The 11,761-nt window shown below is 37.0% G+C and overlaps 1 protein-coding gene and 1 long non-coding RNA gene across 4 annotated transcripts; one reads left to right on the top strand and one right to left on the bottom strand.

Moving 5' to 3' along the window:
• Positions 1-3,053: 3,053 nt before the first annotated feature.
• LOC122091921 lies at positions 3,054-7,015 on the top strand. 3 transcript variants are annotated; one of them, XR_006144063.1, is made up of 4 exons: positions 3,076-3,458; positions 4,230-4,306; positions 5,905-6,245; positions 6,333-7,015. It is a non-coding gene; the product is annotated as an uncharacterized LOC122091921 (long non-coding RNA). The 3 variants fall into 3 exon arrangements; XR_006144064.1 differs by having other exon boundaries at positions 3,054-3,458; positions 4,230-6,245; XR_006144062.1 differs by lacking the exon at positions 4,230-4,306 and having other exon boundaries at positions 3,085-3,458.
• A 2,477-nt stretch (positions 7,016-9,492) lies between these two features.
• On the bottom strand, positions 9,493-10,529 carry LOC122091959 (protein TRI1-like). Its single transcript, XM_042662223.1, has one exon. The coding sequence runs from the start codon at positions 9,967-9,969 to the stop codon at positions 9,598-9,600; it is 372 nt and encodes a 123-aa protein (XP_042518157.1). The 5' UTR covers positions 9,970-10,529; the 3' UTR covers positions 9,493-9,597.
• Between the last annotated feature and the right edge of the window lie 1,232 nt (positions 10,530-11,761).

Genomic DNA, 11,761 nt, shown 5'->3' with positions numbered 1-11,761 from the left:
GTAGCATGATCGACACTCTTACTTCAGAGTGGAGTGGAGTGGAGTGGGGTGGTAGGGGGAGGTACTTACACGGATCCAAGAATCAATAATCAAAGAACCAATATATATGCAACCAAAGAAAATAACATTATAGGGGTCCATAATCAAGAATCAAACAAATAACTAATACCTAACCAAAGAAACTGACATTGTGTTATAAATCCCTTTACACATGCAAGTACAGTTCTTCACATTGCTGTTAAATAATATACTAATGGAGGCTAGACCCAGTTAATATTCTTACTACAAAGAAAAAGCAAGCGAAGGGAATCGCAAAGTGAAAATCTACAATGGTCAGAACTCAATTTCATGACTAGAGAGAGTATGAGCTATTGTTCCAACATATAAGTTGATAAAAAATTCTAAAAATCCAAAATCCCATCATCATTCAATTAGGAGACCATCTAGAAGAGTGGTAATTAAGTTATTCTAAGTTAGAAAAAAGATCTTTTCATACTTCAACAATGCTATTAAAACTAAACTCATCAATTAATCGAAAAGTGGTGAAGTAATGGAGAAATTCAAAGCAAGGGAGTGGGGAAAAGGAAGTTGTGCTATTAAAATTGACGAAACAATAAGTGAATCAAAGTTATTGATACAAAGAAAATATGACAGAGGAAGTGAAGGAAAAAAAATGGTATTGAAATAGAGAGATGTTGAATAGAGCACTTAAGCTTTGAAAATTGCTGCTTGCAGGAGGAAACTTGGCTGCTCAAAAGAGGAAGAGTGGCAGATGACCAAGATTGCAGTTGGTTCGCAAGTAACAAATAAAAGAGGAAATGAATCAAGGGTTTCACAAGTAGCAAACGAGAGAGTCATATGTTTGGCAGAGGGGTTTATATGAGATTCAAAGAATCGTATGAACCTAATGTCACTATAACAACCATTCTAGGGTAAAATGAGATGTAAAATATTCAATGGCTTATATTTAATATTATCAAATGGACGTGTATGGTTCTGAGTTCAACTCCTGTTACCTCCTTTGGCCACTCACATGGGGGTGCTTAGTGCTCTTCATTGCTTTTGGTGAAAGTTGAATGATTCTTATTCAAACTTAGTATAACTCGGTCCATGCGATTGCGGGGTCAGTATGGCCCTGCTACAACCCATAATCATGTGTCTTCCTAATGTGTGTGTAGGAAAGGTGGGAGATGAGATGTTACAGAGAAATAATAGGATAAGGAAGAATGAGATAAAATAGGGATAAAGATTTATTGATCAAGCTTGAGGTCTTAGCTGACAGAGGAAGCCGACCTTTCAGCTTTATGGACAAAGCCATGGTGTCATTTCTTTGAAGAGAGAAACTATAGGAAGTTAGGAACTATTATTATCAAAAATTTACTATTCATTTAAAATTATCCCCTATTAAATAAGATACAAGTAGTCACAAATATAACTCCTCTTCCCACAAAACACACAACTTCTCCATGACTAAAATATAACCACATAATAACTACTAAAAAGATAAACATAAATAATTATAAAATAACTATTGAATACGAAAAACTTATATTCCCTATTTCACAACATAGTATATATAACAATTCATCCCTCTTAAATTTGTCATTGTCCTCAAGGACAATCAAACCAATTGTGCCGACCAAATATTGCATTCATGCTCTTTGCAAAGGTGACGCACATGTTGAAGAAATTCTTTAGAGATTAATCTGTATGATTTCCTCCACCATTGGCTCCAGTTTTGTTTGGCTCTGATACCACTTGATGTCTGTGTGGGAGAAGAAGAAGATGAGATGTGATAGAGAAATAATAGGATCATGAAGAATGAGATAAAATAGGAGAAAAGTTTTACCGACCAAGCTTGGGGTTTTCGCTGATTGAGAGATAACCAACCTCTTGGCTTTATGGACGAAGCCATGGCATCCGTTCTCTCAAGAGAGAAACTGTATGAACCAATATCATCTAAAGTCTACTTTTTATTTAAAATTATTATTCATTAAATAAGAAGACAAGTAGTTACAAACTTCTATAACTCTTCTTTCTCATGCACAACACTTCCTATAAAATATGCAACTCCTCCACAAATAAAATATAACCATACAATAAATACTAAGAAGATTTCACAATATAGCATACGTAACACTTCTCATCCAAGAATTTTTGTTTCGGAGGAATATCTCCATCCCTAATAGCTGCTTATATTGGAATTCTTTTGAAACCCACGTACAACTATTTTTTTCTTAGTGTTTTTCTCTAATTCTATTTGGGAGAGTATCCTTCGAAAACTTTGGTCTTCTTTGAGAACTATTTTTCACTTGAAAGAGAATGGAGATGGATTTTAAAAAACTTTAACGGAGAATCTCACATGAGTCTCTTAACAAATTGGCTTTTAGTGCAACAATTTATCATATTTGGTGGGAAATGAACAAAAGAAGATGGACTTATACTCCATGCACTCGAGTAGATTCCACATGCTATCACCTTTGATGTGAGAAATAAAGTCCTACACTACTATACAATTTATACAAACACAAACAGGAATAGACATTAGGCTTCCTCATGGACTTCCCTCCCCTCCCCCCTTTTCATTCTTTTTGTTTTTCCCCTTCACCAATTTTGTTGTATCCCTTGTATGTTGGTTTGTTTCTTCCCCTCCCCTTTTTCTTGTATTCCTCGCTTTCTTACTTTTGTTTTTTCCACACCCCCCCTGACTATAAAAAATTACATGGACCATTGACCCCCCCTAGAGTGCTACAATGATCAATAAACGGATTAGGTATTGATTGGTTTACAATGTTGCCAATATACCTGCACGGGCATGCATGAACTTAGACACCATTTGACAATGATTTATTTCTATCGTTTTTGTATTTTTTTGTTTTCAGAAATGGAGAAACAACTTAAATACCTTTTGATAAAATCGTTTTATTTCTCCCATTTTTATAAAAATATAAACCAAAATTTATGTAGATTTTCCTAGAAACTCGTTTCTAGAAATGACTGAAGGCACTATTATGTGAGTTGTGCCCGATAAAAAAACCTGTCATCCCGTGAGCCTTCTGTCTCTCTCTCTGGCTCAAATGAAAAGTTTTCACTCTCGTGAGCCTTCTGGCTCTCTGTCTCTCTCTCAAACGACTCCATAGCACTGCTAAAGCTGCATCAGTAGCTCCAATGAACCTGGTCGCCAAATCTCGTCAGCCCACTTCATCTCGTGAAAGTGGATATGCTCGTGAACCCTTAAAAACCCTCAAAAGCTCTTCTAAAGCACAATCAATCCGACCATTAAAGACTGTAGCTTTTGGCGACAAGCCAAGGAAGAAGCAGAGATCTGTGAACACATGCTTCTCTTCTCAACCTCAAACGACTCCATTTCCCTCTACAACTTGAGAGAGGGAGAGAAGACAAGGAGAATAGAGGAGTTGGAGAGGTTTTACTAGGGTTTTGGTTCCTTGCTTCTACAGGTACGATTTTGGTTATTTAGGTAGTATTTTTAATGATTAGTTTTCTCAAAATTTTCTTGATTATGGATGCCATTTTTCGGCTCCTTTTTGAGTTGATCTTTGGCTATTTGAAGTGCATTGATGTAGAAGAGGTGAATTTTTCTGGTTTTGAATTTTAATCTGTAATGCTGCTCTGATCACACCTAGAAAGGGGGTTTTCTTTGTTTGGTTAACTTGTTTAAGCTTCGTCTCTATTTTTCTCTTTCTGTTAGCGTCTGGAACTGTTTTTGGTTGAGTTTGGATTTGTATTTTGTTGATGATCGTCTGATTTGGGTTATGTTTTGTTGGGATGCCTGGAGCTTAACTTGCATGCTGGTTTTCTTCTTCTTCTTCTTACTCTGAATTGTTATTCACTATCCTTTTGTAGTTTGAAGTCGTTGTGAAGTGGCTTTGCTCTATTTTCCTATAATTTTTTTGGAATTTTGAGCCGATCTTTGGCTATTTGAAGTGTATTGATGTAGAAGAAGTAATTGGTGATCGGTTTTGAGTTTTAATTTGTAATGCTGCTCTGTTCAAGCCCTAGTGGGGGGTTTTCTTTGTTTGGTTTACTTGTTAAAATTTGATATTTGGTTTGCTCTTTGTGTTAGAGTTTGGAACTGTTTTTAGTTGAGTTTTGATGTGTGCTTTATTGTTGATCGTCTGATTTGGGTCATGTTTTGGCTATTTGAAGTGCATTTAACAACCCATGAAATGAAACTTTCCTGTAACTCTCATTAGATTTTGTGTTATCAGGAAAGATACATAAAAGAGGCTTGAACCAAATAGATCTTCAGCTGTCACACCCAGGTTTACTTCAATTATACGGGAAGGTACTCTTATGCCATCAACATCAATTTTGAGCAATACCCAGATTTCTACCATCCATATATCAATAGCAGGATCTTGCTTATGATTTAAAAGGGAAAAAAGAATGCAAAAGGATGTAAACAATTCAGGAAAAAAGAATCATTGAAGCACATGGATGAAAGGGGGAAGCATAGCTACAAATTCCTCATTCATCAGAAGCTTTACCATCTAAAACAGACTGTAGAATCATTGCCTTTGCAGTGGAATCAGTTGAAAATCTACCAAGTACAACAACTGTGGCTGTACTACTTCCCATCTTTTCAATTGTGTTTTAGGTGTGCAAGTTTATGGAAGTGGCTTGAAATGTGTGTGGACTATGGTGTCTGGTAGCCATGTTCCCTTGATAAGAAAAAATCAACAGTTAATATGGGAAGTCAGGATCCATTCTTGTATAAACTGACTTGGTTTTAAATGGGGAAGAAGTATGTGTTGTTGAATCCCCCTTTGCTGTAGCCCTCTACCATGAGTGTGAACTCAAACCTGAAAGCACATAAGCCCATCCTGTCTCCTCATAGAGCTCGTGGCTTGCCATTCTGTCCCTTATCTCCTTCAGTTCTGCTTCAAGCCAGTTGTAGAGACCATCTCTTGCTTGAGTTGATGCTCAAGCTAATATGGCTGATCTATTAGCTGCAACAATGGATTGTACACCCTCTTGCTATTGTAATTTCTCTATCTAGCATTATGACCTTAGTATTGTTACATCCAGAAAAAATACACATTTAACAGAAAGCCTTTAAAATATACACATTTAACAGGAAGCCTTTAAAATATACACATTTAACAGAAAGCCTGCTCAATTTGTTACCTGTAACCTGTGACCAAGTGATGAAGAAATATGGCTACTGCTCAATTTGTTACCTGTAACCTGTGACCAAGTGATGAAGAAATATGGCTAAGTGTAACTTAGCAAATTCTGCTCCAACACAAAATCCATTGTTGCACCACCGAAAGCTATGAAATTGGACCTAGCATTTGTTTCCATATTTTGTGTTTTAACATGAAATGTTAATAAATATTGATTGTGACATGGATTATATCAATTCATTTGCTTCAAAATGCCAAAAATTACTTGTTTAGTTAGATGGATTTGTATCCATATGCATATATTAACCTTATTCCTGTCTTGTTCTACAATTAAAATTACTGAATTATATTAATCTGGTAAAATTTCCTTGTGCCAAGATTCTGGATCCATCTCATCTGAAATTAATGCTACTGTACAACTACTGATGCTTGTGGGCTGCCATGTGGTATAGTTTGTTTTTATCAATGTGTCTCCCCCAGTAATTTGGATTTTTGTTGGAATAAGGTGTTGGATGTTGTTGTCGTTGTATTTTCTCTTATATTATGTGCCTGATAGCAATGTAGCCTCTTATTTGGAATAGAATTCTGTTTATGTTGTTTTCAATTCCCAAGATTTTACAAAGCTTTTTGTTACCCCAATATACTTTAGATGGATCAATTTATGTAGAGAGTAATGAGTATGTTTATGTTTATGTTTGTACATAATGTGTATTTTTCAACTTATTCAAATGTTTAACTTTATGCATTATTTATGTAGATAGTAATGAGTACTAGAAGAACCCCTACCCCTACTTCATCCACTATTATCTGGAATGCTGCTGAGGTACAAGCATATTCATCAACTTAATGGTTGAGAATGTGAGGAATGGTCAAAAGACCAACTCAACGTTCACAAAGGTAGCATGGGATAATATAATAAAGGGAATGGAAGCCAAATTTAAGCGACCTTTTGGGAAGGAGCAACTCCGTAATAAGATGAACAAATTACGGGGTGACTACAATAGCTTCAAGGGTCTTTTGGAAACAACGAGATTTGGCTAAGATTCAAATACCAGGACTGCTACAGCTGAAGATTTTGTGTGGGAGGGTGTTATTAAGGTATAACACACTTTTTGGTGTATAGTTGGATGATTATGTACTTCTCAACCAAAAAGTGTTTAATATTGCCTTCATTTTGGATTACAGGCAAACCCAGCATGGCTAAATATAGAATGCAAGGACTTCTATGGTGGCTAGAGTTGTTAGAGATTTTCTTCGACTTAAGTGCTTGTGGAGCTAGAGGTCTTTTGCAGTCCACTGCAGCTATTCCAAGGACCACAAATCTGGGACTTGATCAAGATGACCTTGAGGAGACTGATGTTGATGAAGAGGTCAATCCAACTGCACCTAAGAGGAGACTTGATAGGATGCCTACAGATTGTAGGAAGAAGAGCCAATCAAGGTCCATTACCAACTCTGTCATTGTCTTTAGGAAATTCGTGGCTTGGAGAATGGAGAAGGGTGCATCCATTGCTGATTCCGCAACAGTCCGACCTGCTAATCCATGACAACGTAATCCGTTGTCAGAAACTGTTAGACACCCTAGAAGATATTTCAGAATAGTTGTATGTGATGGCTCAACAGAAAATACAGTGATGTTGCTTGGTGACTGTCATTCATGGAAGTGATTACGGAGAGGAGGATGTGGATGATAAAGCACTTGAAGTAGTGTTTTTTAAATGACTTTAATTTTACGTGGCTTTTTGGACACTCAAGTTTTGTTTTTTTGGACAACTTGTTAATGTTTTTATGTTTAATGACTTTTTTAGTGCTTGTTCTTTGTGCCCACTCTACTCATGGTTGTTTGAATGAATTTCCTTTTACTTTCATGTGTTTAATGTTATTCATCATGCCCTGTGGGTTACTTTCTACACTAGTTTGATGTAACCAATGAATCTAGTGTTAAGTACAGGTATGCCTTTGATCTTGATAATAACCTCATAGGGTCGTCAAGTGATGATGATGATGATATGATCATTCTATATCAATTTCAAAACCTGCTAAGTAATTATCAAATGAGAGAATCATGTTATAATAGTAGTTACACAGGAGTTGTAATGGTAGCAGAGGCACTCGTTGGACATTTAAATTTCTATTACGGGGAGTTTAGAGTTGAAAGACATGTCTTTCTCAACCTGTTGGATAGAATAATACATAGAGGATGGTTAGACGACAATTGTTTCATTCGAGTAGATGAGAAATTTGCAACATTTCTTGTTACATTAGGTAAGGGATTGAGTAATAGACAAGTCCAAAGGAGATTCAATCGATCCGGACAGATGATTAGCATTATTTTCCATATATTGTTACAGGCGATGCTTCATCTATCGAATAACACAATCAAACCACCAAATTTTCAAGTGGTTCCTCCAAAGATTGCCAACAACCTAAAGTTCTATCTATATTTCAAAGTAATCTCAATCTCGATATGAGTAGTTATATTTTTTGTCAATGAAGTTCCGATGTACAATATACATAACTTCAAATTCTTGTGTGAACCTTATAGGATTGCATTTGTGCTATTGATGGCACACATATCAGTGTCATTGTCCCTAAATCTGAGCAAACACAATATCGAAATCGTAAGGCTTTGATCACACAGAATGTTATGCATGTATATTCATTCGATATGCGTTTCACATTTGTGTATGCAAGCTGAGAAGGCAGTGCACATGATGCAAGGGTGTTTGAAGCAGAAAGAACAAATGATACCCTTGGGGTTCCTCATCTCCACCATGTATAATTAGTTGATCTATTTTATTGAGTTTTCTTTTCAATATAATTAGGATATTGAAAAGATACCTAATTATGTATGTATTTCCATAATACTTCAAGGCAAGTATTATGCTATAGACTCGGGTTATACAAATCAAATTGGGTATTTAACATCATTCCGAGGAGAAAGGTATCCCTTATAGAATTTTAGAGAGGATAGACATGGACCTAGAACAGCGAAGGAGGTGTTCAATCACAAACACTCATCTTTGCAGAATGTAATTAAAAGAACATTTGGTGTTTAAAAAAATAGATTCTAAATTTTAAGGAATATGAAGACCTACCATATTGAAGATCAAACAAGAATCGTAATGACTTGTTGTGTGGTCCATAATTACATCAAGGAACAGACGATTGAAGATGAGTTATTCAATGAGTATAGATGTGAACAGGTTGTAGAAAACCCTATGAATCTCGATCCTTAAGAATCGTAATGACTTGTTGTGTGGTCCATAATTACATCAAGGAACAGACGATTGAAGATGAGTTATTCAATGAGTATAGATGTGAACAGGTTGTAGAAAACCCTATGAATCTCGATCCTTAAGAATCGTAATGACTTGTTGTGTGGTCCATAATTACATCAAGGAACAGACGATTGAAGATGAGTTATTCAATGAGTATAGATGTGAACAGGTTGTAGAAAACCCTATGAATCTCGATCCTTGGGTGTTTCTTACTTCTACATCTAATACGTCACAGAGACAATCAGCCAGACAAATGTCCTTAGTACGCCTAACTATAGCCAATCAAATGGCTATAGCAAATGGATTTTTTTTTTTTTTTGAGGAACAAAAAATTAAGAAATAGAGAAACATAATGGTTATTATGTAGTTCTTAATCGCTGCTACCTTTTAGCCTTAGTTTATTTATGGGAGAGGGATAGGTATGCTAGCGTAGCACCTAGGAATTAGGAATGCTAGTGGGATTTTGACAGTAGGATTTGGTCAACTTGAATTGAACCATTGGATGGAAAGAAGATATACAAATTTACAATCCATGGTTGCAACACCTTCTCTCTCTCTCTCTTCCCAGTAGAAAAGACATTCATTTTACTAGATTCAGTCGGATAAAACAAACTCCGATGAGATCTTTTACCAGATCAGACCGAGAAAGTAAACTCCGATTGGATCTGTTTTCGTTTTCTCAAATCAACAAAGTATGAGAGAGAACATAGTGGAGATAAGGCGTAGGAGGAAAGAGGGAGTGGAGGAGGGAAGGGAGCTTGCACATCTCTGCCGCCGCCGCGACCACCACCACCGCTGTAGCAATAGGAGTTGTTTTCTCATGAACTCGCGGCAATAGTTTTTTTTTTTTTCTTTTTCCTTCTTATTGGCGTAATGGTTTTTTCCCTTTCTTCAACCAATTTGCATTAGAGGCTACGTGCTATTCCCAAAACTTGTCTGGTTTTTTTTGTTCGGTACGAAGGCCCCAATTGGGTCTGTAAACTACAAAAAAAAAAAAAAAAAAAAAAAAAAAAAAAAAAAAAAAAACCAAAAAAAAAAAAAAAAAAAAAAAAAAAAATTTCCAAACCAAGTCCATTTTCAAGTCATAAAGACTTGCCAAATACACCTGAAAAGCAGCCAAGAGGTCTATGATCACAAAAATGTGGCAACGTTAAAAGCCAATTCCGATCTCAGTTAGTCTTCACAAAATGGGGCGACAGCAATTTCCCAATCTCCAGGAATCCAACTGTCTCCTTCGCATCAAATATTGTCGTCAGCTTTTCCTCACATCGGATCTCCCTTTTATTTGCTGGGTTCTGAAGGCTGTTGAGTTTGATGTAGTCCCAGATTTTCTTGACAGCATCGGTACGAGAGGCCTCAGAAACGCCGAGGAACTGGCGCATGGCATGGGACACGGGAGTGACCTTGAAGATACCACTGGTACGGTTCGGTGCTTGAGGCATAGTAGCATTGACGCCGGAGGAGGTTGCAGCAGATGCTTTTGCCGCCTTCGCAGCTGCCATGAGAGCCGGAGAACCTCTAAAAACCCTAGAAGACGACATAACTGCAAAGTAGCTTCGCAGTCCTTTCGGTTTCCCCCCAAAAACTACCAACTCCTGTGGTTTGAGCTGCTGCTACCGCCGTTGTTGCTGTTGCCGCCGGTGCTGTAAGCAGGAGAGGTTGCTCCCCATGACTCGCTGCTGCAAGCAGGAGAGTTTCTCCACGACTCCTCTAGTTTGAGCCGCTGCTACCGCCGCTTCCCCGCTGCTACTTTCCCTGACTTTTGAACTTTTTTTCTCCCGGTTTCTCTGGCAACAGTTGTTTTTTCTCCTGGTTTCTCCGCTGTCAGTGAACATCGACAGGAGTGGTTTTTTTTTTTTTTAATCGATTTGCACTTGGCGATGATGCTTCAAGCATACTGGCCAGAGAAAGGGTTGTTGCCTGCGATGGTGACGCTTTGACCACATTGGCCTGAGAAGGGCTTCATTGGGGGAGTAGTACCATGGAGCCGCGGTATTGGACATGTTTTGTAAGACCTCACCACATGAACGGTTCAGATTTTTTATGTTTCATCTAATGATTAAAAACCTACTAGTATACCTTATTCCTAGGTGTTATGATAGTATACCTGTCATTTTCCCTTTATTTATTTATTTTATTAATAGTTGAAACTTTTATTAGAAGAAGTCAATGACTCAACGCAGGAGAATCTCCGACTGAAAGAAGCATTTAAACAATGAAAAAGTGTGGATGAAATAGCTAAACTTGGGCACTTCTCAAAGGGTTGAAGTAGGCATGGGACAAGGGGTGGAGGACAGAAGAAATCTGGAGTAATTTTGATGATTCACAACATTTTTTTGAACAATAGCACTAGTTCTTGGCCTTGGAACTCGATTCCCCCCTTTGTTTTTTTCCTCACTCTAACCTGTTATTGTCTTAGGCAATCTCACGTTTCAGTTCTTACGCGTAAACATTTAGTGTACAATGTAATGGATAAAAAAATCACCATCTGATACTAATCCTGATGTGCTAAGTTATCTTCTTTAATAAATTTTATTTTTCTCTAAAAAAAAAAAAAAAAAAAAAAAAAAAAAAGGCTTAAGCCAAGCAACAGAAAACTTAAAAAAGCGCTAGACGCTAAATATAGGATTCTTTATCTGAAAGGAAGTAAAAGAAGGAAAACACAAGGGTTACAGGATCCTCAACAATAGTCCTAGTTGCCCAGTCAAGTGATGCTTCTAGATTGTTAAGAGCTAGAATCACAAGGCAAGTAATCAGAAGCAAATAAGCAATAGCCAAAGAAGTAGATTGCAAACTCCTTGCCAGAGGAGCCACATCCCTTATTGCCTCTTCTAATATTATATTGGCCAAAAATCTCAGACCAGCCTTGTATTTAGCTGCGATGAAAGATCTATCACCAGCCTTCAAAATAAATGCTTTACCTCATGAGGATAGAAAACAAAACTCACTCATTAAGATACAAAAGGAGTCCTTAAATTTTGAGTGGCTAAAGCCTGTCATCACAGAATATTGCTTCATGCAAATGTGCATGTGGAGCCTGTGATAGCCATGCATGGCAGGTATCATAAAGGACTGACAATCCCATTATTTAATGGTATAGGAGGAGGACAGCAATTTAAATTATTGGTAGAATGAAAAAAAAATTAATATTAATTAGGGTAGAGAATGTTATCTCCTGACGCAGGTATACGTTAATAAATGTACCCAATAAGAAGGCATACATAAGCATCTTCAACGTAGGATAACATGATCTTTTCATGTCAAGAGGTAGCTTTTTTTTCTTTTTATTTATGGAGGAAGTGTTTCTTATAGGGGAGTGAGGTTCTTGTGCGT

This window comes from Macadamia integrifolia, chromosome 10, assembly GCF_013358625.1.
Source record: "Macadamia integrifolia cultivar HAES 741 chromosome 10, SCU_Mint_v3, whole genome shotgun sequence".
NCBI lineage: Eukaryota > Viridiplantae > Streptophyta > Magnoliopsida > Proteales > Proteaceae > Macadamia > Macadamia integrifolia.
This window is presented reverse-complemented; position numbering and strand designations above follow the sequence as displayed.